Source organism: Cryptomeria japonica, chromosome 6 (assembly GCF_030272615.1).
Source record: "Cryptomeria japonica chromosome 6, Sugi_1.0, whole genome shotgun sequence".
In the NCBI taxonomy this organism is placed as follows: Eukaryota; Viridiplantae; Streptophyta; class Pinopsida; order Cupressales; family Cupressaceae; genus Cryptomeria; species Cryptomeria japonica.
In genome coordinates, this window is record NC_081410.1 from 98,947,982 (window position 1) to 98,974,969 (window position 26,988).

General features: G+C 35.7%; 1 protein-coding gene across 4 annotated transcripts in view; it reads left to right on the plus strand.

Moving 5' to 3' along the window:
- The window catches only part of LOC131039693 (protein transport protein SEC31 homolog B), a 51,980-nt gene that overhangs the window by 13,808 nt on the left and 11,184 nt on the right, over window positions 1-26,988 (plus strand). For all 4 annotated transcript variants that reach the window (XR_009104710.2, XR_009104712.2, XR_009104711.2 and 1 more), the window contains exons 2-14: window positions 4,821-4,875; window positions 4,977-5,099; window positions 5,262-5,358; window positions 5,592-5,628; window positions 5,766-5,871; window positions 5,958-6,015; window positions 13,225-13,322; window positions 13,482-13,601; window positions 16,108-16,159; window positions 17,470-17,591; window positions 17,675-17,802; window positions 17,902-18,487; window positions 18,698-18,790. Coding sequence is in view for 1 of the 4 variants with exons in the window: in XM_057972490.2 (XP_057828473.2) it covers window positions 4,821-4,875; window positions 4,977-5,099; window positions 5,262-5,358; window positions 5,592-5,628; window positions 5,766-5,871; window positions 5,958-6,015; window positions 13,225-13,322; window positions 13,482-13,601; window positions 16,108-16,159; window positions 17,470-17,591; window positions 17,675-17,802; window positions 17,902-18,487; window positions 18,698-18,790 (1,675 nt within the window). In the remaining 3 variants the exon portion in view is untranslated. The remainder of the gene's footprint in view (window positions 1-4,820; window positions 4,876-4,976; window positions 5,100-5,261; window positions 5,359-5,591; window positions 5,629-5,765; window positions 5,872-5,957; window positions 6,016-13,224; window positions 13,323-13,481; window positions 13,602-16,107; window positions 16,160-17,469; window positions 17,592-17,674; window positions 17,803-17,901; window positions 18,488-18,697; window positions 18,791-26,988) is intronic.

Below are 26,988 nucleotides of genomic sequence, written 5' to 3' on the forward strand. Positions count from 1 at the left end.
AGAAGGGTCGCAGCAGAGGAGTGTATTCCGCTACATGAAGCCAATCTCCTCCAGGCACAATGAAACCCTTACCAGGCCTAGCAATTGCGATAAATGCCCCAATTCTCCAACACCGCTTGTCTTTAACACACCCCTTCATGAGCCAGTGTGCTTCCTCCTTACTGCCTAGTTCAAGACGCTATGCCAGAAACAACGAAGCCACATCAATGTTTGTCCAGTATTTGTGTTCTTCCTTCAAGAACTCCTCATCCAACATCATTTTTACCACTTGAAGAAACATTGAGTCCTCAATCTTAAAAATGTTCTTCATATTGTCATCAGTACTTTTGCCCCAGAATGTGAGCATTTGCTTCCTTGTTTGCAGAGAGAAATTGGTCTCCATTCTGCACAAATTTCTCTCAGTCCTTTACAAACGTCGTTTCCAAAATGTGGTAAATGCCAACTATCCACCTTCATAAAAACTCTTTCACACAGATCAAATGTCTTGGAAGTGTCATCGCATTCAATAGTTTGTCTTCTCTTCATAATGTGTTTTCTGCATCCCGTAGTCATCCGTACTCGAAAACCACCTCTTGAAGATCTTCCCATATCTCCTCATCCTTGCTAGTCATTAATGTGGCCGCTGGCTTGGACAAAATTTGCCACTTCGTATCCCTTGCGCATTGTATGCATAATTCTGAAATTTTGAAATGCATTGAGTTTTCCTGTAATTAATTTAATGAAGTTATTTAATTTCCACACTTGCATTTCCCCTTTGATAATTGCATTGATAATTATTTGCAAATCGCCCTCCAAATGGATTTTGGAAACCAATAGTTTTCTCGCTGTGTTTACAACAAAGAAATGGGACTCGGACTTGGACTCGGGACTCGGACTCGGACTCGGTTGGACTCGGGAAAGTGAAAAACTCAAGAAATTTAGAGATTTTTAAAGATTTAAAACTTGTTTCAGGCACCCTTTATTGAATACACCTTAAAGACACAATAACATCATCAAACTCAGCTCATTTGATTACATACACAAGTATACATCAATCACATAAGCATAAACATAAATTGTAGCTGAAGGAAATAACAAACATAGATATATAAATATTGTCAAATGTATACAATATTACAAAACTCATGGAATAAAAAATCCATGTCATCATATGATCGTCATCAAATGTTTCATAGGCTCAGAGGAGCCAACACAGCTGCACCCTCTGGCCCCGGCCCCCTGCGAAGGCGTCTAAGGTAGGTTCTGGATGATTCGACAGCCATAGCCGCTCCTCATGACACCATGCCATGCTCACCAACATCAGGAGCATCCGTGTCACTATCTGCCTCTGAATCTCCTATCTGTGCTTGTTCTCTTCACTCCTTTGCCATGGCTACAGTCTTAGGCTCTATATATACTTGGTCGATCCAATCAGTGTCAGACTCGGAGGTTAAATTTTCCCTACTTCTATCGACGCAGTTTCCCCCCATATTTTTCGACGGGGGTTTGGGGGCAGCGCCCCCAAGGTGGGGTCAAGGGGCAGCGGGGTTTTTTAAAATGTTTTTTTGTCATTTTACTTAACCCAGGCAGTAGCCGAGTTTGGCGAGTTTGAGCCAAACTCGCCAACTCGGCGAGTCTGGAAAGTTTGCTCGCCAGACTCGGACGAGTCCGAGTCCGAGTCCCAGAGACTCGAAGAGCATGGCTCGGACTCGGAGTCGCCGAGTTTAGGCGATTCATGGCGATTCCCGTTTCTTTGGTTTACAGTGAGCAAAGTAGCTTTTACTTCAGCTTTGTTATTAGTCCCAGCTTCAAGCCTTTGAGTGCTCCATGCCAATGTTCTTGGACCAATCATGAGCAACACATCCAGCCCCTAATGGTCTCGGGTTGCTTTTTGAGGCCTTGCCGAATTTTATTTTTTTATCCAACCCTCTTCAGATTTAATTCACTCAACTGATTTTTCATTACTGCAAGTTGGATTAACCTGATGAGGCACATTAACAGGCCAAAATTATAAAGAAAGTTAGTATTACTATTAATAATAAATATTAATATATTTAATTAATTTTAAAAATTAATTTACATAATTCTTAATTTTTATCATTAATAGCAATACTAATAACTTGTTTATTAATAAATATTATTAATATAATAGATATTGTTTACCCTTTTCAGGATATGGGCAAGCTGCAATATATAGACACAGACAAAAAAATATTGCTCTACATTAAAAATGCACTCTTTACACAAGCTGTATAGTGGTCAATGGTGGTTTTTTTGTCTAATTCTTGGTCCAAATGAGTAAGTCTTTTAGACAAAAAAAATATTGCTCTACATTAAAAATGCACTCTTTACACAAGCTGTATAGTGGTCAATGGTGGTTTTTTTGTCTAATTCTTGGTCCAAATGAGTAAGTCTTTTAGATCAGAAGACCAAACAAAATGCATGATTGTAGATAGTATTATCCTCATAATATTAAATATTTGTTTACTTGTAACCAATATGAGCAAGCTGCAACGGTGTATTGGGTTGGAATGTTGGCCCACAATTTCAAGTTTTGTTTTTGCACATGCTGCCTTTTGAAATATAGATGCAAGCAAAAATTCTTTTCTCATGAACGCACTCTTTACAGAAAATAATATCTTAAAGGTGTTTATAAAGGAAAAGGTGGGCTCATTGTGACAATAGAGGAAAATGGGGAGTTCATAACAGATTTGCCTGGGTTTGTTTCAGACAAACCCACAAGGAAATTGCAGAGCCCTGCTCACATCGTCTGTGGAATAAAACCTGGATCTGGATCAAGGCCGCATCTGATCTGAACTAGCAATTCTAGGGGGCAAAACTGGTAACTTAGACCTTTGCCTTATCAGCTGTGTTTATTTATGGACAAATCTTAACCCTCTTTCCAGTACTGCCCAAAGGTGACTATATACCTTGGTGTAGCTCCCTCTAAAATATTATATTGCAAATATGACCCCAGAAATTTTACTCCTCCCCCTCCACTTGCATGTACCCACCAAATTTTTCTCTGCCTTTTTGTGCTGCTACCGCTGTTACAGACTGCAAAAGACGTTTAGTGAGTTTGGAAGGGCCCTTTGTGTAAGGCCTAAAGAAGATAGAAGGGTCCTCAAGTGGGTTATGTAGCTGTCTTACTTCAACAGACCTTGAAGAGCACTTAGTTGAAACCTTTATTTTGTTATGTGCTAACTGTTCATGTTCACTCTCATGACTGCTGCTTATGCTGTTTACTATTCTGTGAAAAAATGGAGTGCAACTTGCAAGTGCGAACTGAAAAAGAAAGGGAAAATAAAAAAATTAAACCTGGAAATTTTGAATAAAAATAACACAAGCAGCACGCACTTCTGCCCTTCTTCTCCACAGTTCTTTACTGATGCTGTTGCCTGTATGCTGTGCCCTCATTTTGGTCACTGTCCTGCTCTTCAAGAAGAATCAATAAACTCAAACTTTTTGAAGTTTATAGCTTCGAGAGAGCTCATCTTCATGCATTGATGGTTTCTCATTCGAACAGCAATATCATCTTCGTTTTTGCATTCGTCAGTTGCAAGCTTCTCCGTTATCGTTCTTTGTGGTTTATTTCCTCCAGCGGTTGTATGTTGAAAGGTTATCTGTCTATAAGATAACTGCTCCGCTTATGTGTGTGTAACTTATGTCTTCGTGAGAATCTTGCATGAGCTGGCTGCCGTGTCTCCTTCCTGGATTGCTGTCGGTGTTATAACTGTCATCTTTCCTTCCGTGCTTGTCTTTTCATCTTCCCTCACCGTGAGTTATGTCGGGTGAAATGTTGATTCTTTTTGAGCGGATGTACGAAGAGTCAATTCAATTCGTTTTTCTCTTCTCTTAAATATATTTTGTTTTGCCTTGGTTGATTCTTTTTCAGGTGTGCACTCAGATTTTATTCATTGCTGCTGTGTTTCTTATGCTTCGGGGGTTGCAACAGAATTAAGCAGGACACTTCTTTCTTTCGAGGTCTAAGTGTGATCAAGTCTAAATCATGATATCTTCAGCAGCTTCAGTTTTCTCAGTCTGATTATTGTGCATGTTATGCAGGAATGCAATATACAAGCACCTCCTAAGTCACAAAGAGAATTTATTTCAAGTGTGCCATGTAAAAGACATGATGGTTGCATTTATTATAAGATGATGTGTCTGAAAGGTTCTTGTGCTACATGTGGTGGTGATGTGCAATCATTGTATTTTGTAGAAGTCATTTATCAGAAGTTTTGGCTTATGCTGTTCTAGTTCAAGTGATGTCAATCACTGTTGATTAAGTGTAAGAGCTGCATATCAAATTTTCTCATTCAATAAAGTTTATTCTTTGGTGTGGCTGGGTTTCCTGGGATAACTTTTGTGTTCGTGTGTATTCTTGTTTTCAATTTTCTGAGTTTGTTCTTTCTGGTTCTAAATTCAACAAAACTAAACTTCAATTGTTTTCTTTCTTATGGCTTAATAACATTTCTGCCTTGGGTCCATGATATAATTCAGTTAGCATTGAACACTTCTCAACAACATTTCACAGACCTTGCTATGGTGGGCTGGATATGCAGGGTTTTTGAACTTGGGTCTTAGTCACATTATGAACTAATTTTCTGAAGTTCCTCTTCTTTTTGTTTTTATCTGATTATTCCATCTGTCAATTAAGTTATTATTAATTTTTTAATTGTCTACAAGTGTTTTTAATTTTAACATGTCTTGAAGCACAATTAATTGCTATCGTTTTTGTAGTCATAAAAAAACATTTATTACCATTTTTGCTTTTTGAGGTGCATTTAAATCATGGTTATAGCATTTCTTTTACTCAATAAAAGAAAGGGGTTTCTTTGCAGTCCCGAGGACACCGAAGGTGCTCTAATGGCACGACTTGAAAAACACACAGGAAATGTGGGTAATTTGATTTCTGTATTTTCTTTTTTTTTTATTGATAGTAAGGTTAAATGCTATGTTAGAACAGCACAACAATCATCACAGCTTCTTGTTTGCAGGTTCGTGGTCTGGAATTCAATCCAATTGCCCCGAATTTATTGGCATCTGGTGCTGGAGATGGGGAGCTTTGTATCTGGGATTTTGCAGATCCTTTAGCACCTAAGCATTTCCCATCACTTAAGGTGCGTGGTTTGATATGTAGCTGCCATTATATCGCATCATTTCTGGGGCCTTTTTTGTGTTTTGACACTAACATGATATGTTGCTACCACTTTATTAAAAACTTATCTGAGGTTTATTGGCATGTTTTGTATGACGAACTTAGTAATAAATATATTTTTCAGGGTGTGGGCTCAGGTGCACAAGGTGAAATCTCATATTTAGCTTGGAATCGGAAGGTTCAATATATATTGGCTTCAACTTTTTACGGTGGAAGCACAGGTTTGGCTGTTTGTATTGACCTAATTTCATCTAATTTAGTTGACATGTTTTATCTTATCAATTATGCAATGATAAATTAGTTTGGAAGTTTGTATTTTGACCTGATTTCTTCTAATTTAGTTGACATGTTTTAGCTTATCAATTATGCATTGATAAATTAGTTTGGTAGGAAGTCTTTGTATTGAACAATCAATGCTAATGGAACCTTTAAACTTGGCATTTAATGTGTGCAGTGGTTTGGGATCTAAGACGGCAGAAATCTGTTATTAGGTAATGCACTTCCATTGAAAGGTGTTACGTCATTTAAAACTTCTGTCTTCTCATAGTGTGTTTATCAGCTTTGATGAAAACTTGGTATCTTCATTGACAAAAAAGTCTTAAAGCTGTCTTCTTGTACCTGATAACAGCTTTTCTGATTCAACTCGAAGACGTGGTTCTGTGGTACAATGGAATCCTGATATAGCACAGCAGCTTATTGTAGCATTAGATGATGATTTGTCACCTGGTTTACAGGTATGGATGGATGCTTTTGATAATTTTGTGTTCAATCCAAATTAACAAAGGTTTGTTATTTTTAATTTTAAATTGTTCCTTTTCAGGTCTGGGATGTGCGAAATACAATTTCTCCAGTTAAGGAGTTTACAGGGCATGCTAAAGGTAAGCAATTAAATTGATCAAACTTTTTGCTCAGTGGTCACATTTTATGGTAACTGTTAAGTAAATAACAATAAAACAATTCTTAATTAGTTCTAAAGTAAAATAAGATATAATAAAATAACTCTCCAGTAAATGAAAATAACTTTTTAACAAAACATAAAGTAAACAATGTAAATAAATTAAAATAAAACTAATCAAAATAAATAAATAAATAAATAAAAATAGCTAATCAATAAACATAAAGTAAACAATATAAATGAATGAAATTAAATAATTTGTAAATAGCTCTAAAGTAGAACGAGTGAACTCTTAAGTGAATAAAATAACTCAAAAGTGATATCTCTTGGCCTTTTTTGGATAAATGTATTAAAGATATTTATACTAGTTTTTAATTACACTGAAGGTGTATTATACTCACATATGAATGCAAAAATGTCTGTCAATAAAATCTAGAAGCAGTAATTTGAAGTGTTCATGACACTTAAATGTATGAAAATCATATGAAGTTTTTATTATTATATTTAAATTTATTTTCTCCTCCTATGCACTCAATTAACTATTTTTTTTAATTATTCAATGCTAATTATATCTTCACTTCCACTTCACTCTAAGTTTAACTGATCAATCAATTTGTCTATCTCCATCATGCAAATAGTTAACTTTGTAATAATCTCAATATAATATTGTTGATTATGAGGGATTGAAAGTATCCCTACATAAAGTCCATTTTTTTCTCAAGGATAAGGATAAGAAAGAACACAAACTAAAAATATAATAATAATAATAATTTGATGATATAAAAATAATCATATATTAAAACATAATAATATAATCATGTCTTAATAATAATTTAATATTAATTACAATATCATAATATAATAATAATTTAATATTAATAATAATATAATAAATTTTTAAGTGAAATAATGAACAAATATGATATGTTTCGGCGTACTTTACCTATATTCCTCTAAAGATAGGTGTGCTAATTTCTAAATGCACTACAGGGTTTGGTATGTATCCATGCTAGTGGCAAATTTGCATTATTTATTCTCTGTTGTTTGCAACAAAAAAAAATGATAAAAATGCATTGCATTAAGTGATTTCTGGATTGCAATGTGAGAAAGTTGTAATTGTGCGAGATGCAGCAAATTGATGTGAATCCAGACGATTTTGCTGTTGCATTTTATGGTAACTAAATTTGTGTATTGTATTCTAAAGTGTTCAAAGCTGGTAGACTGTTGAAGTGGATTCCTGGGGTTTAGTTACATAAAAATATGGTGATTTCTCCGTAGAATTTTGCATATTGGGTTCAAGGGAAATATAGAGAAGCGTGAAGGCTGTGGTGAATGGCTTTCTGCTGTTCTGCAATCCAATAAACTTCCTAAGGTTTGAAGGCTTATGAAAATATTGTGTCTGTGGTGGAAATTGTTGGAAAAGAGGTATCTAAGTGAATCAGAGTCTTACTCATTTTCTTAAAGCTAGACCGTGATCCTTAGGACCATTGTAATAATTTCAATAAAAAATTACAATATTTTGCTTTAGCACTTCTTGTAAAGCTATATGCTACTGGTGTCTTTTTGCATTTAACAATTGAAGTTGACTTTAAGTTACTGTGGCTTAACATGTCTGCAAAAGAAGGCTATAAACAGTGAGCATTTTATACATGCAGAGAGGCTTTGTTTAAACCGAAACTATAGAGCCAAAGTTATATAATGGCATGATATTTGTTTATCCTTATTTCATTTACCAGCAAAACTTAATTGCATTTTTTTCACTTCGAAATTTATGTTTTGTGCTCTGGATTAGTGATGCTATATTATATCTCTCTATTAAATAATATATAAATGGGAAGGCACAATGTGTACCTTTTTAGCTGGATGATATATATTGTTGCTTTCTGGTGAGTCTTCTACAGGGGCTACTTTAAACATATATATAGACCTTGCTTTGCTAGGGCTAAAGTCTTGAGAAGCTGTTGCAACATAGTTACTGTGACTGAGGATTTCTCACTGTTTCTGTATCCACCCACTTCCATGACCATCTGCTCAGAATAAATAATATATAAATGGGAAGGCACAATGTGTACCTTTTTAGCTGGATGAAATATATTGTTGCTTTCTGGTGAGTCTTGTACAGGGGCTACTTTAACCATATATATACACCTTGCTTTCCTAGGGCTAAAGTCTCGAGAATATTGTACAAGTCTCAACATTTTCACCTCACAGGAGGCATTGATTGGCTTCAAGAACAGTAGTTATCAAAAGCCACTAATAAGTTAATCAATGTATGGTTCTTGCCGGAAATCTACCCATCTTACAAAAAATTGCAGCCCTTTCTTTACCAACTTATTATTTAATTTTTTATTAACACCTTAGTATTTTTGATGACTCTCTCCAATGTAAGGACCCACTCAAATTATGTAGATTGGACCCTTTCTAATCATAGTCAATGCATTGACCAAGGGCTTCCAATATTGGCTCCTCACAACATGAAATTTATATTTCTATAATACCAAATTTTTTTGGCAACAATCCTTGTTTCATGACGCTTCTTGTGGTTCTACTTATTACGAATAGTAATTGGGTAAATAAATGAATTATTTACAAAGATCAAAAAGATCTTATAGAGTTACAAAGAAGATGTTTCTAAATAAGAAACAATCGTAAAATAGAAAGAATCTAATATTACAATATATTTACATAATTGACCATTAATTAATAATAAACAATATTATTCTATTACCCTCCCTTAATGGTCAATCTGTCAACAACACCAAGCTGCCCCCTGAATTTAGCAAACTTTTCTGGGCTGAGAGACTTGGTGAGAATGTTTGTAGTCTGATTTGCAGTTGGAACATATTGCAACTGAACTGATCCGTCTTCAACAAGCTTCCAAATAAAATGACAATGAGTTTCCACATGCTTGGTTCTTTCATGGAAGACGAGATTCTTGGCAAGTTTGAGAACTCCCAGATTATCACAGAACAAGGGAGTCGGACCTACTTGAGATACTTGCATATCCGCATGCATCAGGCGAAGCCAAATTGCCTCACAAGCTGCCTTAACTTCTCCTCGATACTTTGCTTTTGTCAAGGAGAGAGCCACTGCTTGCTGCTTTTTACTAGTCCATGTGACTGCACCAGATCCCAAACTAAACACATACCTAGATGTTGATTTCCTATCATCAACCGAACCTACCCAATTTGAATCTATGTAGCCACTGAGTCTAGGATCGTGACTCCTAGTGTAAAGAAGTCTATAATCAGAAGTGCCCTTCACATAACGCAGCACACGCTTCGCTGCTACCCAATGATCAACCTTGGGGGCTGTCATGAAGTGTGAAATGTAGCTCACTGCAAAACTGAGATCGGGTCTAGTGGTAGTGAGATAGATGAGACTGCCCTCTATTTGCCTGAATGTTGTTTCATCTACAGGAGGAGAATCAGACTTGGCTGACAACTACAGTCTTGTCTCAATAGGCGTGGAAGCAAGTTTACAATCCTGCATTCAAAACTTGTCAAGAAAGTTCCTGGCATACTTAAGAGTGAGAAATAAAAATGCTACCATCAGTCTGCCAAACCTCAACACCTAAACTATAATGGAGAAGCCCCAAATCTGTCATGTCAAAAGCCTTGCATAGGTCTTGTTTGATTTCTGCAATCAAATGTGCTGAACTGCTAGTAATGATCAAGTCATCAACATGGGCAACAAGAAAGAGAACAACATCACCAAAGTGTTTGATGTACAAATTAGTGTCAGAAGGGCTACGCTTAAAACCATGAGCAACCAAGTACTGATCAATCTTCATGTACCACGCTGGAGGAGCTTGTTTGAGTCCATAGAGTGCTTTCATGGGTCTACATACTTTATGTTCTTTGCCGACAACCTTGAAACCAGGAGGTTGCTTCATGTAGACTTCTTCCTGCAATTCACCATTGAGGAAGGCACTCTTAACATCCATCTGATGGACTTTCCATCCAAATAGCGAGAAGAAGACGAGTTGTACTCATCTTGGCAGTAGGAGCAAAAGTCTCCTCATAATCAATGCCCTCCCGCTGTGTGAATCCTCGAGCAACCAATCTAGCCTTGTATTTATCCAAGGTACCATCTGCATGATTCTTGACCTTAGAGAACCATTTGCAGCTAATGGGATTCTTCCCTGGAGGAAGATCAGAGAGAACCCAGGTGTTCTTCGGAAGGCTCTGGTATTTTGCGTCCATTGCCTGTTCCCATTTTGGAATCCTTTTTGCCTCTGCATATGTCTGAGGCTCAGAAATACTAAGAATGTTGGCCATGAGAGCAAAATTGACTTTAGACTGCTGTTTGCTCTTGAATCTAGATGATCTACCCTCAATGAGCTCATCAGGACGAAGATCACCGATGGTCTTAGCCCACCATTTAGGTCGTGTTGTGACCTTTTTCACACATGGCCCCATTTGCAAATGGGGACCCTCTCTTTTCCTGCTTTCTAGGGTTTTTGTTAGTAGCTCGTGGCCTTGCATTTCAGTTTTGCCGAGCCTTGACTGGGTTTAAGCAGCTCAAGTCCTAAGGTTTGAAAGTTAGTTTTTGCAAATCATGTGATTCCAAAGTACAAGCACCACCAAAGTGCTTAGAAAGGCCAAAGGACGAAGATCGCAATTGATTTGGACGAATTTGGACAACTTTTAGAAAGTTTGCTTTTTTGCTTTTTCCTATTTTTTAGGAAGTTTTGTTTTTGGCATTTTTAGCCCAATCCCCAATATGGCTATTTTTAGAAAGTTTTTCATATTTTTTAGGGATACCTGCTTTTTGCTTTTTCGGGATGGGAATCTAGGGTTCGCACTAACACCACTGACCTGCTTCGATCAGGGTCCAAAATTTCCAAGTTTTGACCTAAAAGCCAGTTCCCTACATTTTAGGGGTCGTATTTCTTCAGATGGTTTGCCTAAATATGGATTTCAAATTTCATCTCAACTCAAGGAGACCATTCAATCCCAATGAGCTCTCTGGCAACTTTCCAATGCAAAGATTAATAACCAAGACCCAAACGACAAAGCCAGGAAGACTAATCTAGAAAGAAAAAAAAGGAGGGGTCCCCATTTGCAATGGGGCGATGTGTGAATATGTCACAACAAGAATCCATGACACGGATCCCAATGCAATGACATGCAGAATGAAGTACAAACTTCAAAAAATACAGTATGGTTGGCACGAATCTTGAGGTAAAATTTTCGGCAGACCCAAAAATTTCCGACAGAGACCCCAAAAAATTCTCGAAAAACCCACAAAGAATATGTAGGTTAAATCTTGATCTGATAAAAAAACTAGAGGATTTTGAAGAAACCCTAGTCGGTTGGAGAAAAACCATAGGCCGTTGAAAAACTTGTGCAGGAAGCTGAATTTTTTTTTTTGCAAACGAATTTGGAGGGTTAGAAAAAACCCTTGCCCTCGAAAGTTGTGGAATAAAAAGGCACGAAATATCGTGCAGGTCATAGGTTGAGAGTCGTCGAGGAAGATCGAGCGGGCTGAAGAGAAGAAAGATCGAGGAATTAATTCGCAGGCGCGCAGATGAGGGCATAGAAAAAAAATTCCGTGTGTGCAGACCACAGAAAGCCGTCAAAAATGCTAGAAAAAAACGCGAAAAATTTCACGTCGAAGAGCAAAATCACAATGCAGATAGAGGCGGAAGAAAAAAAACCAGACAAACGAAATCCGTGGACGAAATCCGTCGTGTCTGACACAAAACACGGGTAGGAACCAGAGATCGTGGCAAGGGAAAAAGACTCAGGCCCGACCCAAAAATAAATTCCACCAAGAATCCGCAAACTCAAAAAGACCACGATTTGCAAAAAATGCCCAAAGAAATTCGAATTTTTCTCTGAAAACCTAAAAAATTTCTTTTGAAATTTTTAGAGAAAAATTATTCTTTTTCTCGCATTGATACCATATTACGAACAATAATCGGGTAAAAAACAATGAATTATTTACAAAGATCAAAAGATCTTATAGAGTTACAAAGATGATGTTTCTAAATAAGAAACAATTGTAAAATAGAAAGAATCTCATATTACAATATATTTACATAATTGACCATTAATTAATAATAAACAATTTTATGCTAATACCACTTCCAATCATTACCTTTGAGTGAAGGTTTTGCATGAGGATTTAATATGAGGAAAATAGAAGCCTAGTGAATGCAGTTGGCTAGAGCTCTCTGCAGTTGATGAACCCCACATTCACAGGTGAAGACAAAAAACCTACTAATCAAGTATCTAAATCAGGAGGAGCGCTTATTAAAGCTGCAATTCACTCAGCTGTCCTCTTCTTTTCTATGTTTCTATGACTATCTCATAGCACTAGGACATATATTCTTCATGTCTTAGGCAACCTTGGGTTCTATTGAAATACACAATTATACTTCTCAACTAGAGGTTTGTGCAAGGTGCTATTGAGGCAATTGAGGGCTCCTCTCCTTTGAAAGCCACAATAATTGTGTAGCACCATTCTTGGTTCTGATTCCATTTGCCATACCTCTAAGTGGGATCAGTGGACTTGCTATGAGTATGGCTACCTAAGGATGCCATTTCCATCTATAAAGTTGGGAACCTTGGGAAAATAACAAAATCAGTCAAGCTTCAACTATTAAATATTAAACCATAGATATGAAAGAAAGAAGAAAATGAAATTTTAAAGGTTGAAACCCTAGAGATGCAAAACTTTTATTTAAAAAAACAGTTAAAAACCTTTACAATCTGGTCAATGCATCCTTTCAATCAGTTGAAGATCAGTCCAATTCAATTGAAAAAAAAATAGTTAGAGTCAAAGGGGCAGAGCACAAGATCAACAGCCAAGAAAGGTGGAAAAATGACCGACCTTTAATGTTTTTATCAGCTGACTTCTGTCATGCATGGGTTCATGAGTTTCAACTTTCAAGTTTGTACACTTGAATTTTGGGCAAGGTTCTTGGCATGTGTTTTCACTATCCAGTAACTTGTTGAGTTTTGGTACTGTGAAGCATGCTATAGAATGCGTTCTCCTGTAAACTTCTGCTGGTTTGTTTGTTGGCAATTTTATATTTATGTGTATTTTTCCTGTCTGTATATTGCTAGCATGAGTATCTAAAGTCATTGACTCGTTGTATCTGCTTGGTTGTTTCGATGTTTGCCTTTTGCCCACTCTTTTCTCTGTATTTTGCATTAAGTATTTATGTTATGTTATTAATCAGGAATCATGGGTATGTCATGGTGTTTAAGCGACAGTTCATTTTTGCTAACTTGTGCCAAAGATTCCCTTACTCTCTGCTGGGACACTGTATCTGGCGAGGTATGACATACATACTTGTTCCTATGAATATTTTGTAAAATTGAAATCTTTCAGTATGTTCTTTTGTTAGGTTCAGTATTGTGTTTTATCACTTTTGGTCTATTAACTTAAAGCTTTAAATGCATCTGTGTAAATGTGTTTTACTTTCATGAGCTGCAGATTGTTTGCCAATTACCAGCTGGGCCCAGTTGGAATTTTGATGTTCAGTGGTCACCAAGGATACCTGGACTATTTTCAGCATCCTCTTTTAATGGAACAATTGATATTTACAATATAGAGGTGAGATGATTCATTTCAATCAAGTTTGTTTCGTGGAAAGGATAAATCCAAAGAAAATGACTGATGTTTATCATGAAATAGGTTTCCCATTCCAGTGTATATTTGTTGTTTCAGTTTTTAAGTTAGCATCAGTTGTGGCGATAAAATAATTTGTTTAAAGATAATTGATGATAATAAAGCTATTCCCATATCTGCAGGAGGGTATAATTTTTTCAATTTATATTTTGCCTGTTCAAGTTATCTTCACGGGTTTGAGATGTTTTGTGAGATCTAGTCAGCTATATTGGTGGGTCACAGTATTTTTTGAAAAGAATAAGTATATGGGCTTGTTTTCCATGTAGCAATTTCGATGACATAAATTATAATTTGCAAACGAGAAGTTGTGCAAGGAAAAAATTCATAGAGAGGATGATGTGATCAAAGTCTAAGTGAATGGATATCAAATGATTGTAGCTCTTTTAGAATCTTGGGGAATTTATAATTTGTAAAACTATTATTATTGGGTGTACGCTTGTGAAAACTTCATGTTATAGCGTTTCACATGTGGCATTTGAGTTGTTAAACTTGTAGTGACTCAGTGAGGCTACATGCAGTCTTTAATAGTGGATTCCAGATTTTTCATCACGCTCATATCCTTCCAAGTCTAACTATCATTGAGTACTTCAGTCAGTGGTCTTCTAAACAGATATTTTCATGTACATTAGGAGGTGGGGGAACCCTGACCCATTATGATCAAGTGGGAAATACAAATTATGAATTAAATATCTTGTCACCTGTGACTGGTTACAGTTATAAAGTGTCTGTTAACAAACAAAGAGTTACTTGTATTATGAGCAAAAAATTATCCAGGTAAAAATTGAAGTTTATAACATGCCCAGGATACAATCTTTAGGTGATTTGTGAGTCTGGAATTTCAAGTCAGAAAGTGAATTGTAAAAATCTAAAAATCAGAATCTTAAGTGTGAATTAAGCCAAAAAGTTATGGGTTTACCAGAACAGCGAAACTGGGTACTTCGTTTCTTTAAGATAATTGGACTGCACAAATTTTTATAATTGTGCTTCTGACTTTCAACTTAGTTTTCATTTGATTTTACCAAAAAAATCAAAGATTAAGGTTTGGGTTTGAAGAAGTAGAAATCAATCAGAAATGACAATGAAAGTTTGGGGGAAGACAAAGTATTGAATATTCTATAGGTTGGTGCGAACAAATGGGTTTTGTAGCGTAACCTTACCTAAATTTGGACTTTTATGAGACTTAAGGGATTTACCCTTTTGATTGACTGATGTGAATTTGAAATTTAATGATACAAATGATATTTAAAGTTCAATAATGATAAATGAATTTGCAAGCTTATGTGGAGCTGTTCAAGGTAATCCTTGATGACCTTTGTTTATGATTCTCTGTCCAATCTGCTTAGATGTTAGCCTTATTCTGTTACTTTCTATTTGGTTAGGGTTGATTCACATGATCATCCAGAAAATATTTCTTAAATGAGTTGATTGGTTGAGTGGCTAAAACTCTATATTTAAGAATTGTTTGGACCTATCTTTGTCTCTTAAGGTTTTGAGCTTGTTTTCTTAATTCCAGTATTGGCAAGAAAACGGCAGATGCATTTGAATTCCTACTAATAATTTTGTATTAGATGGTTGGGAGGTTTTAATGAGCTACTGCATTGGAATATTTCTATAAAAACAGAAGGAGCAGCAGCAGAGAGAGTTGATTTCATATGCTTTATATAGTCTTTTTGAATTGCAGCAATGTAAGGAAAGGCTGGTGATACCATATAGTTCCAGACATTTATCTAGGTTGATGTAGATCTTGCAAATTCCAGATATTTAAAGCCATAACATGATTAAGCCTTGAAAGTGGATTGATCCACTGATAACATTATGGCAAGTGTTAGAACGTAATGTTCATTGTGGGTCATGAATCGGATAGTGATTTGAGGTGATGAAAAATATTTAAATATACCAGTAACAGTCATATATTGTTAATTTAAATGTGACATAAGTCATTTGTACTTTAGCTAGAGAATTGAAAGGATTATCAAATTTGAAATGTCATGTCATCATGTCATTTATCCTCGATGGGTTTATTGAAGAGAATGTCATTTATTTCAACCACTTGTCTTAAAAACTGTATCATGATGGTTGATTTTTGTTTGATTGTATTGACTGTTATTATTGATTATAAATTATTTTTGTTTGATTGTGCAAGAGGACAAGTTCAAGCTTACATAGACATACACTCATAGTTGATTTTGGATCAAAAGTATTGGTGTTTAAAATCATCGCTTAGAAGTACATGATATAGATCTTTTAGAAGAATTTGAGTATGCTGCAAGTATTTCTCAAGAAGCTTATCTCTAGGTTCAACTAACTTAGAATTAAATGCCAGATGCTACTATGCTTTTCCTTTGGTGAGTTAGCTGTGTTCCTTTTTGTTCATAAGGAATATCTTTGTAATTAATGTGGGTTTGTCTCTTTTGATGTGCATCGATTTCAGACCTGCAGTCAAATGGATTCCAGAGATGCTGTGTTTGGCGGAGGCTCATCAGGTAATGTTTTGGAGTGATTCATTAGTTCAAAAACACATGCTTATTTTTATAGTTTTATTCGATTTGGTAGAATGGCTCTGGGGATAATAATTTTAAATATTTACACAACTCTATGAAAAAATCATGCTTTCTATATAAGAGTGTCTCCTCAGTTTACTTCCAAATTACCATGAGAAATTCCCTGAAAATTGTGGTTATAGCAGGCTGTTGGATGTGTGCATAGTGAATACGATTTATACACTATCCAGAAAACAGTTGAGTTGGTTCCTGCAGAAGTACTTTGGGCAATTTGACTGACTAGAATCTAGATATGCACACATTTGCAGTTTCAAGTGTAGCAGAGCCTATTCGATCATGGGCAATGTTAGGGGATTCTTTTGACTCTCTAACAAAGAATTTTTTAATTCATTGCAACTTTTCAACTATCTTAAAACGTTATCCTCATTACCGAAGAACTAGCATTCATCTTGTCATAATTCTTGGCAGAACTGTAGTTACATGGGGTTATTGTTAAGAATATTATAAATTAAAGGATCAACATTGATCTGGTAAAGCTATGGAATGAGCACCATATATATGTGATATTGGTCTTCTTGGAGACAACAAGCTTTATTCAATTATCCATCATATCCAGCATTGATTCTTATTCTCTCATTTTTTTTGTAATATCTATGCATGCTATTTTTCATTGTGCAAGTGATGAAGGCCCAGTATGCATGATTTCCATGGTTTAACTGTATCTTTTTGTCCATGCCATGATGAAAAGGGAGAGGTAGGTTTCAATATGAGCCTCCATTGTTTGATTTGACATCAAACAATGCCTTCAACCTGAACATATATCTTTACATACAATGACATTTTCCCGATTGTCTACATTGTTGAATCACACAATAAAGGGCAATTAAAGCCCAGCAGTGCCTGCCCGGTCTACGTATTTCATTAACCTTCTGTGTTAATTAAAACAAGCAGAAGTGAAAGTATTAGGAAGGTAGGCCTTTTTGATCTAGGTTTTTTTCTTTGTTGAAATGTGTTGACCTTAATTGATGCAAATCTGTTCATGAGATTTATTCATGACCATTGTAGCTATCTATGCTCTACTGGTTTGATATGCCCACGATTTGTTGTCTATAGTACTTAATTAATGATTTTCTGTCAATTACCCAAGTATAGTGCTTTGCTTTAAAACATAAAGTTGGTGGTAAGTGCTGCTTTATTTGATAACCACGCATTACTTATCTAAGATTTTCTCAATGAATTGGGATCCTATATACAAATACATGATGTCTATTTTTTCTTTTTGCCCTTTTCAGGTGCACTCTTGAAGGCTCCTAAGTGGTTGAAGAGACCAGTTGGAGTCAGTTTTGGATTTGGAGGAAAGCTTGCTTCATTTCGGCCAAGTACAAACTCACAGAGTGCAGTTGGCTCTTCTGAGGTAGAGTACAATTTTTTACAATTTTTTCTTTGGTACATGTCATAAGATGATATATGATTTTTATTTTTGTGCTATTTTCATAGGTATATATACACAATCTCATTACGGAGGACAGTCTGGTGCTTCGTTCAACAGAGTTTGAAGCTGCAATAGCAGACGGTGAAAAATCATCATTGCGAGCCTTGTGTGATAAAAAGTCTCAGGATTCTCGGTTAGTTATTTGTGGATATTTTTTGAATGGGATAAATAACAATTTACATCCTTTTGTATTTTCTCATCTTGCAAATTTTTGGTCGATGCATTGATCTAGGTCGGAAGAAGAGAGGGAAACATGGAATTTCCTAAGAGTCATGTTTGAAGATGAAGGCAATGCTAGGACAAAGCTACTTGAACACCTTGGATTTCAAGTGCAGTCAACAGAGAATCAAGACTTACAGGAAGCACAATCTGCCAACATTGATGATATTAGCAGTCAAGTAATTGACAATGTTACTCTTGGTGATAAAACACAGTTAGATCCATCAGTTCAGTCAAAAGGTGGTCAGGATGTTACATCCCTCAGAGATAACGATGAGGACTTTTTTGATAATTTACATAGTCCGAAAGAAGATTCATCACTTCCTCACATGGAAAATGATTTTGTTGTTGGGAATGATACGCTAGGCAATGGAGAAGACGTGCAACATGAAGCTACTAATGATTCAACTGAGCACTCAGAATGTGATGAAGCCATTCAAAGTTCATTAGTTGTCGGTGATTATAAGGGAGCTGTCATGCAGTGCCTGTCAGCAAACAGGATGGCAGATGCACTTCTCATTGCTCATGTTGGGGGGAGTTCTTTATGGGAGAAAACTCGTGATGAATATTTACGAAAATCAAATTGTTCCTATCTTAAGGTTATTCTTCTAGACTAATTACATGGCATTTGCATTGTCACAAACTCTTTTAATGTTTTATGTTTTACCCTTTTTCTTGTATTCAGTGTTACTGCCTTTTGCCACAGTGCTCTCTTCTGTTATCTGGATTTAAGAAGGCTAACTGGCACTAGTTATTTGAAATATATAGCTTTTTGTGGAATATTTTCTGATTTAACACTATTATTGCAGGTGGTTTCTGCTATGGTCAATAACGATCTAATTGGCCTTGTGAACAGCAGGCCTTTGAAATTCTGGAAAGAAACTCTTGCTTTACTTTGTACGGTAAGTGTTTTTTTTTCCACAAAAATCAGTCATACGGAAAATTATGTAAATTGGATAATGCAATTTTTATTTGTAGCAAATTGTACTTGATAATAAGTTCTTTTTATAACAAACGTCTAATTTCTGAGCTGTAGTTTGAGGTTTTTGATATAAGTCCTATTTATAAACTATATACAAAAGTAATGAAATTAACGTATAATACAATAAGAAATTATCAATAAAGGTAAAATAATATTAATAAATATTATTAATTGTAGAAATTAAATAACATTATATTATAATATATTGTACAAATACTTTCCATGTACATATTAAAATTGTACACACCATTGGTTAAAAGTTGAATAAAACACTTAAAATGGCCCAAAATATCATTGGCACATATTTGAGCAGGCAAAGACCAAGTCTTGTTCCCAACAGAATATGGTGACTGTATGCATAGATATGTGCATTTTGAGCAGTGTCCAAGTATTTAGGTGAATGAAATACTAATAGAATTCCACTAGTGCGATTGTAGGTTAAAGGCTTAAAATATAGAAGTGTTCCATGTTTCATGACACAATTATATTTTGCTATCATGATCATATTTATGCTAAGCGATTATATTCTGGGAGTTTTCATCCTGAGAAACTGCCCTGTAGCTGCACGATAAGGTTACAAGGTTACAAAATTACAAAATATTGAATTCCAGTCACACACAAGTGACAACTCGTCAAAATGCAACTTCAAAACAAAAAAAAGGACAGATTTGATGCAGAATCTGTCAAATGCCCTTACATTCAATGTTGGTTCTCCTGAGTTTGTCCACGATGAACCCACAAGCGATATAGTGACCCTTGGCCACATCCCCATTTGCACCTGGTGAGGATCAGTATCTGGAACAGATTGTCCCTGAACCAGGTAGGCAACAGGGGTGAACAGATAACATAGCAAAGTAAATTGCAAGTAGGTTGCAAATGCAAATAAAGAATTATTTATTAACATTTTAAAAATAAGTCTGATACTTTATTTAGATCATATTATTAGTTGATATTTAATGCATGATTACTACAATCAAGAGAACAAACCAACTTATAACACAAAGCCAGAAGGAGACTCAGATGATTACTAATATTGATGCTGATGGTGGATGCTGTGGGTATAGTTGAAAAGATATATATATGTATGCGAATGACTTCTAGGTCATTTGTGTTCACATTGATGGCCATGAAGATATTCTGAAAATGAAGGTTGATAAGTTGGATACTATTAATCCCTATGAGAAAGAGTGAGTAGTTTTCACAATCCAGATTTTTCCTGTTTTGAAGACAGATTTTGATTTTGGAAAACTATTTTTTAAGTCATTCAAAACATCTATGGCTTTAGAATTTAAATCCTCCAAATAAGACCTATTTTGAGTGCCAATCATGCCACTATAAGCTTTTTTGCGAGGATGAGGATCCATAGATATTGCTTCCCTTTTGTTTCTGCTGAAGGATGAAATGGTAATCTGTCCATGCTTGATCCTTCAAGATTCATCTGGTTGTCATTTCTAGTGTGTCCACACTAATCAGTTTGGTGGTTACTATTGTACAAAGGAGCAACCAATAGATCTTGTGAAGTAGAGACATCTCTCACACTGTTCAAATTATCAGCAACAAATCCATTAGGAGGTACACAGATAGAGGGAGAACTAGCTCCAAAAATGACGACAAACTCAGGCCTGAGTTGCACCAGCCGAGCTGAGAGGGTGTGGCCAATGGCAAATTCAAGGATGTTACTGGAAAGCCTGCCATGACAACAAAAAGAATAAAAAAAGCAACTGAAACCAAATTCAGATAAAAAGGGTGAAGTTTGCTTCCACATAGCACGGAAAAAGAAATGAATAAGTCAACTTGAAACTTGCTGGGCAAATACAACAGCCCTGGCATTCAGTGAAGTGAGCTTTGTTAAGAAGGATTAAAGACCAGTGGGAACCAAAGACAAGCAGTGTGGTCATTCTAAAAAAGTTTTTTGAAGTAATTATAATTCCAAGGAGGCTGTAACTAATGAAACAGATCGACTGTAATAAAAAAACAGCAAAAACTAAAACTTCAACAGCTGTACACGCTGTGAGGGAATACAACACTGAGAATTGATTTTGTCCATGGCCAAGAAAAAATATTTTGAATTTAACCAGCAGCCATGATTAGGAAATAATTACATGGTCAACATGAATAGCAGAAGAGTAGAAGAGGAAAAGGGAAATCCTCGTGGAACTAACAATCTGAGACCTTTTCAAGAGTAAAAAACTGGACAATCTTATCATAACAAAATGAGAAAAAGCTGACCAAAAGGGAGTTAAAATAGCCTACAATTGCAGGGACCTTCATATTAACAAAATATTAAAACTACATAAATACACTTAATTCCACCCATAATTAAGCATACATTAAAGCAATTTACTCAAACATATGAGAACAGAGACATGATTATAGATTTTGACATAATGTCTAAGTACGCAAGCCCAAATAGTAAGCAAAACATAAGGAAACTATATCCTTTACAAAAGACCATAAGGTCCAATACAATAAGTATATAAAATACATAGCTGATGATAATTTTGATAGAGACTCTTGACAGCTATCTCTCTCAAGCACATCATGGGTGAGAATATTGTTGGAGCAGTTTTCCACCCAATTGTGAAGCAATATGCTTTCCCAAAATTCTTAAGATGAATAATACCCGACCCTGCACGAGGATGCCTAATGATCCCAAATTGGCAGGAGTAATGGAGTTTGGTGTAACATAATATATCCATATTCTAAGATGCCAATGTAATGATACCATGATATGGAAGAGAGTGGAACGTAATGATTCAAATAGAAAGCATATACTAAAAGAGCAAAAAACCTTTGGCCAAAACACTTTTTTGAGCTGACAATTGACAAATAAGTTGAAGTAGAGACTTACCCTTCTCTTTGCTCCATATTTGGCACCCGTTTGACACACACATAATACACAGTGAAAACACAACAATGCATAAAAGCTCAAAAAAACATGCATGAGCATACAAAGGCATACAAGAATACATAAGATCATACAAGTTCATCGGTCTATGCATATCCACATGACAACTTAACAAGAACTGAATAAAACTTCAATCATAGTTATTCTAAAGATATCCATATCAACAAGTCAAGAGACTATTAAGAACATAACTTCATGAGATGATAAATGTTAGTTTACACATTATCTTTTACATCTAGAACACAACTATGATATTCATTAATTAGATTCCATTTGTTAAGGTCAATTATCAACTAAATTAAGACCAAATATCTAACTCTTGTTACAAATGATAGCCTATGATCAAGATAATATTCTATTTGTACATAGGCTAGAGACCAATCTTTTGGCATACGATACTCCTAAATTAACTTTCCAAGTTTTCATTATCCATTTTACATAAGGATTCCAAAGGGTGAATTACTATGGTTGTCTAACTCAACATGTTTCTATACCAAAATTACTTCTTATCATTAATACAAAGTTATTGTTTAATATGAATGGCTTTTATTTCATAATCCATTAATTCATTATTGATTAGAGCATTTAAAAATTAAAAGACTACTCTTTCTTGAAAACGGTACATGTTTTGATGAAGCATGCCTCAATAACAATGATGGTAATAAATAATGCTTTGTTCTTGGACTAATGCTTCTAACAACAGTTGGCACTTTCTTTGTAACACACTAACCTTTTATAATTAATGCATTTTCCATTCCTATCATAATTCTTATGTTAGTCAACAAAATACTATTAATTGATCTTTTAATTTTTCTTCCTATACATCTATCATGTATCTTGTCCGCTTTAATCAAATAATCTTCCATAATTACTACTATTCTTTATTATCTTCAGTCAAAAATATAAATATAATCAAGATCTAAGATTAAGATATAATAGCCTATATGATATTGAAAACCATTTACCTTACAACATCAATTCTGAAAACAATATGATTTTATTATCCACAAGATAAAATTTACTCACTCTTAATATTATCTCAATTAATATGAATAATGCTAAAAGCTTAAATGCATCAGTGGAATATAACTCGATAGGCAACTAGAAGGATAGAGTGCTTAAAGACCTATGGTCTCAAGGATAATACAGAAATCACAAAATATTTGGTAAGCCTGAATGCATGGAAGCATAAACAAGGCGAGAGTTCAGTAATAAAATGAGTGATAAAATGAAAGTTGGTGCCTTTGAATTGGTTAAAATAGTTAAAAAAGAGACATTGGAATTCATTTTTGCATATTGCAAATGGAGGCACAACAATTGGATAGTTAACTACAGAAAATTATGGCACCGTAAACTTGATCTTTATTGCTGGAAATAAGGAAATAAATACCAGTTTCATGTGTATGAGGCACCATAAAAAGAATGATATAACAGGGATTTAAAATGGTACAAAATACATATTATATGAGAGAGAAATGCAACATCAGGCTGGAGCAACAGGGGGAGAAAAGTTACGCCAAGATGAGGTGGAAAGAAGAAATAAAACAGAGATTTGATGATTCTAGAATATAACAGCAGGATCTCAAAAGCAAGATTTAATGAGATGTATACGTCTCTGTTTCTATACATGGTTCTGCTTATTGCCTTTGGCATGTGCAGCTCTAATAGAGCTAAGTCATGTCTATTGAAGGTAATAGCATTGTAAGCTGAATGATTTCCGACTCACCACTAGATAGGTAATACACAATTATAGGATAAGGATCTTAGGTTTAAGGTCATGAGCAAGGCCATTAAAGTCGACAACTTTTTGTTGTAGATTTTGTCATTGATGTCAAAGGTTGGTTTCTAAAAAGAGAATGGGAGTGAAATATCTTAAGCTACTAACTATTCATTAGATTTTGGTTGAGCTACTTCTTTACTTGCTCGGGTGTCAGCTTGAGCTACTTGTCTACTTGCTTGAGCTACTTGCCTGTCTGGTTGAGCTACTTGTCTACTTGCTTGAGCTACTTGCCTGTCTGGTTGAGCTACTTGGCTATGTGTTTGAGTTGGTTGTGTACACTTCACTTGCTTGCTGGCTTATCTTGCCTAGTCAGATTGCCATGTCACTCATTTGTCATGTCATTCTATGAGGGTTGACTCTTCCAAGTATGTCGATGAATTGAGGCATAGTTATTTCATTTATGTCTGCGGTAGTATTTTGTAAACGGTGGCTATTTTTTAATTTGTCAGAAGTTATGCTTATTAAAAGGTGCAGGTGAATACAAGCCTGAAAGAATTGATTGTTTTGTGTATGAAGAAAAGGTCGTTTTTTAATGCGGATGAAAAAAATGTTTTTGAGATGTAGAAGCGATTGTGGTCTGCGTTTAAAAATAGCGTTGATACCTTTTTGAGGTTTCCTTTGAAGCCTTTACATGTGCTTATCAACGTGTGATTCATGTTTTAATTTTTTGAGGTTCCTGGAAAAACAGAAGTTGACGTTCTGCAATTCGTGGGTGTTTTTTCGAGAAGCTTGATGGATGATTGGGCAGAGCTTATGATACTATGGATAGTATTTTTGTGGCAGAGTGATTTTTTGGTGAGTGGTGTTATTTTGCCATTTGTTAGCTGAGTGAAGGAATTTTTTGGCATGAGCTTGCGATAAGGATGATAGTGTAGGAAGAAAGGTCGTGGACTTGCAAGCTGCATTAAAGTTTGAAGAAGAGTGTGATAGTGTTGGAGGTCATAGGAATGAACATTGGAGTATATTGCTTGATCTAGTGATTTGTTAATGGTTTAATGAGAACTTGTTAGAATTGCTTTAGGTTTTAGTGTATCCTTATTGAATTGGTGCTCAAACTGAGGTTGGTGCCTTAGCTGATTGGAGTTGGTGCTCACTCTTGTATTCTGGGTTGGTGCCCATATTGTTAATGAAAGCTATTGTATGCTGTGGTTTTTAACTCAAAAGGGTTTTCCACGTAAAACTTTGTGTTCTTGTGTTCATGTTTTCTTTATACAATTATTGGTCACAACCTGATTAACATTTTGCACTCCCACTTTTGTCACCACTTCATCCAACATGTTGCACAAGGTTTTTGCATTTTTCACTTCATTCGAGGCATCAACCGATTTAAAAATATCACCTATCCCCTTGAAGCAACTAGAAAGTTGATGAGTGTCCTATTCTTGTCATCCGTCCACCCATCAGATAAAATGGTGCAACCATTCTTTTCCCAAATTCTCCTTTGTTGTTCCACTAGTTGAAGTGTGTTTCAGACCTCATTCTGTAATAATGGATCACCCAACTCATAATGACTTGGGGCCTTGAACCCTTTACTTGCCATGGTCAATGCAGTGACCGGTTGCTCCCAGTATGTGTTAAAATTAGAACCAGAAAGCTAAAAACTCATAAAACTGCAATTAGAAAAACTTATGAGAACAAGATACACAGCTATTTATCCTGGGAAAACCCTCCACCTGAGGGAGAAAAACCCAGCCACAAAAAAAAAACAGATTTTATTGAATGCTCAAATTGAGTACAGAGCTCTCACACTTAACAATCAATCATCTAACAATGATTGATAATACTTAAAACTTAAAAATGAAGACTATCAAATACTGCTTACAAATGAGGTTGCAGAAAATGATATGAGATCAAATCTTCACACACAGATGATCACGACTGTACATAAATAACTATATCCTTTTTAACTGAGACTTCATGCAACTCCCGAAATACAATATGCAACCATCAATTGAATACATAAGAAGAATCAGAATGGCAGAAGATGAAGCAAGGTTGCGGCAGGAGATATCAACCAGCAAAATCCTAAACTTTTTCACTGATAATCATCAAATACATAAGAATATTGAATGCCTTAAACTTCACACACCTCGGCATATGTCAAACACATGAATAGAAAAACACAACTCGATTTAACTCATGCTAGAGGAAGACGGAAGGCCAAGCACCAAATGTTGTTGTCAGTTACACAACCGACATCAAGAGAAGCCGCATAGACAAAGAACCAATCAACTTTTCAACGAAAGAAATCCATGATGGAAGAAACCGCTGCCAGCTCACACACAGGTCAGAGATGGTAATAGAGGAAGCTGTTATACTTCTAGCTAATCGCCGAACAAGAAATAGATGAACTCAAAGGAGATGAGACACGAAAAAGAACAGCAACAACAAGACGGTTTAACAACCATTGAAGGAATAAAGAACTCTCTATTCTCTTGAAGCTACAACCATTAACATTCCCTCTTAGCAAAGGAGATATCATTTACTAATTTTCAAGTCATGGAGTCTCTCAACATGACAAACACAATGGCTACACCCATATGTGTAAATAGCAAAAATTAATCACAGATTCTCTCAACGTGATAGCATCATGGATTCTCTTCAACATGATGTTCACCATGGCTACTCCCATGAGTGAAATAAACACAAGCTCTCATCACAGAGTCACTCAACGCGATGTTGTCATGGATTCTCTCAACATGACATCCATTATGGCTACCCCCATAAGTGGAAAGAGCATCAAGGCCTTTCACCTCAAATTTCTCCGTCACAGAGAAAAAAATTATTACAAGGGATTGCACCTTGAACTTCTCCCTCACAGAGAAGAACTCATTAACATGTGAAAGATTCATTGAAGTTGAGATTCTCTCTCAGCAAGAGCATCATTCTTCACAATACCAAGCTTGTCTCGAAAATAACAAAACTTCACTCTAGGAAGTGGCTTGGTGAGAATGTCCGCTGTTTTCTCTTCTGTGCAAATGTACTTGAGCTCCATTGCTTTCCTTTGAACCATATCTCCCAAGTAATGATACTTTATTTCCACATGCTTGGTTCTATCATGAAAAACATGATTAACCGAAAGCTTCACATAGCTTTGGTTATCACAAAGAATCATTGTAGGTTCCAAAGGCTGTCCAAACAGTCCCGCAAGAAACTTTCGAAGCCACACTGCTTCTCGAGCTGCTGTAGCAGTTGCAACATATTCAGCTTCTGCTGTACTTTGGGCTACACATGATTGCTTCCTGCTGCACCAGGAAATCATAGCTGAACCTAAATTAAAACTACAACCGGAAGTGCTCTTCTTGTCAGGTACACATCCTGCCCAATCTGAATTAGAAAAACCTTGCAATTTCTGACCTTCACAAGAAAAGTATATTTCAGACCATATCCCACTGTACCATGCACATATCTCAATATATGTTTAGCTGCA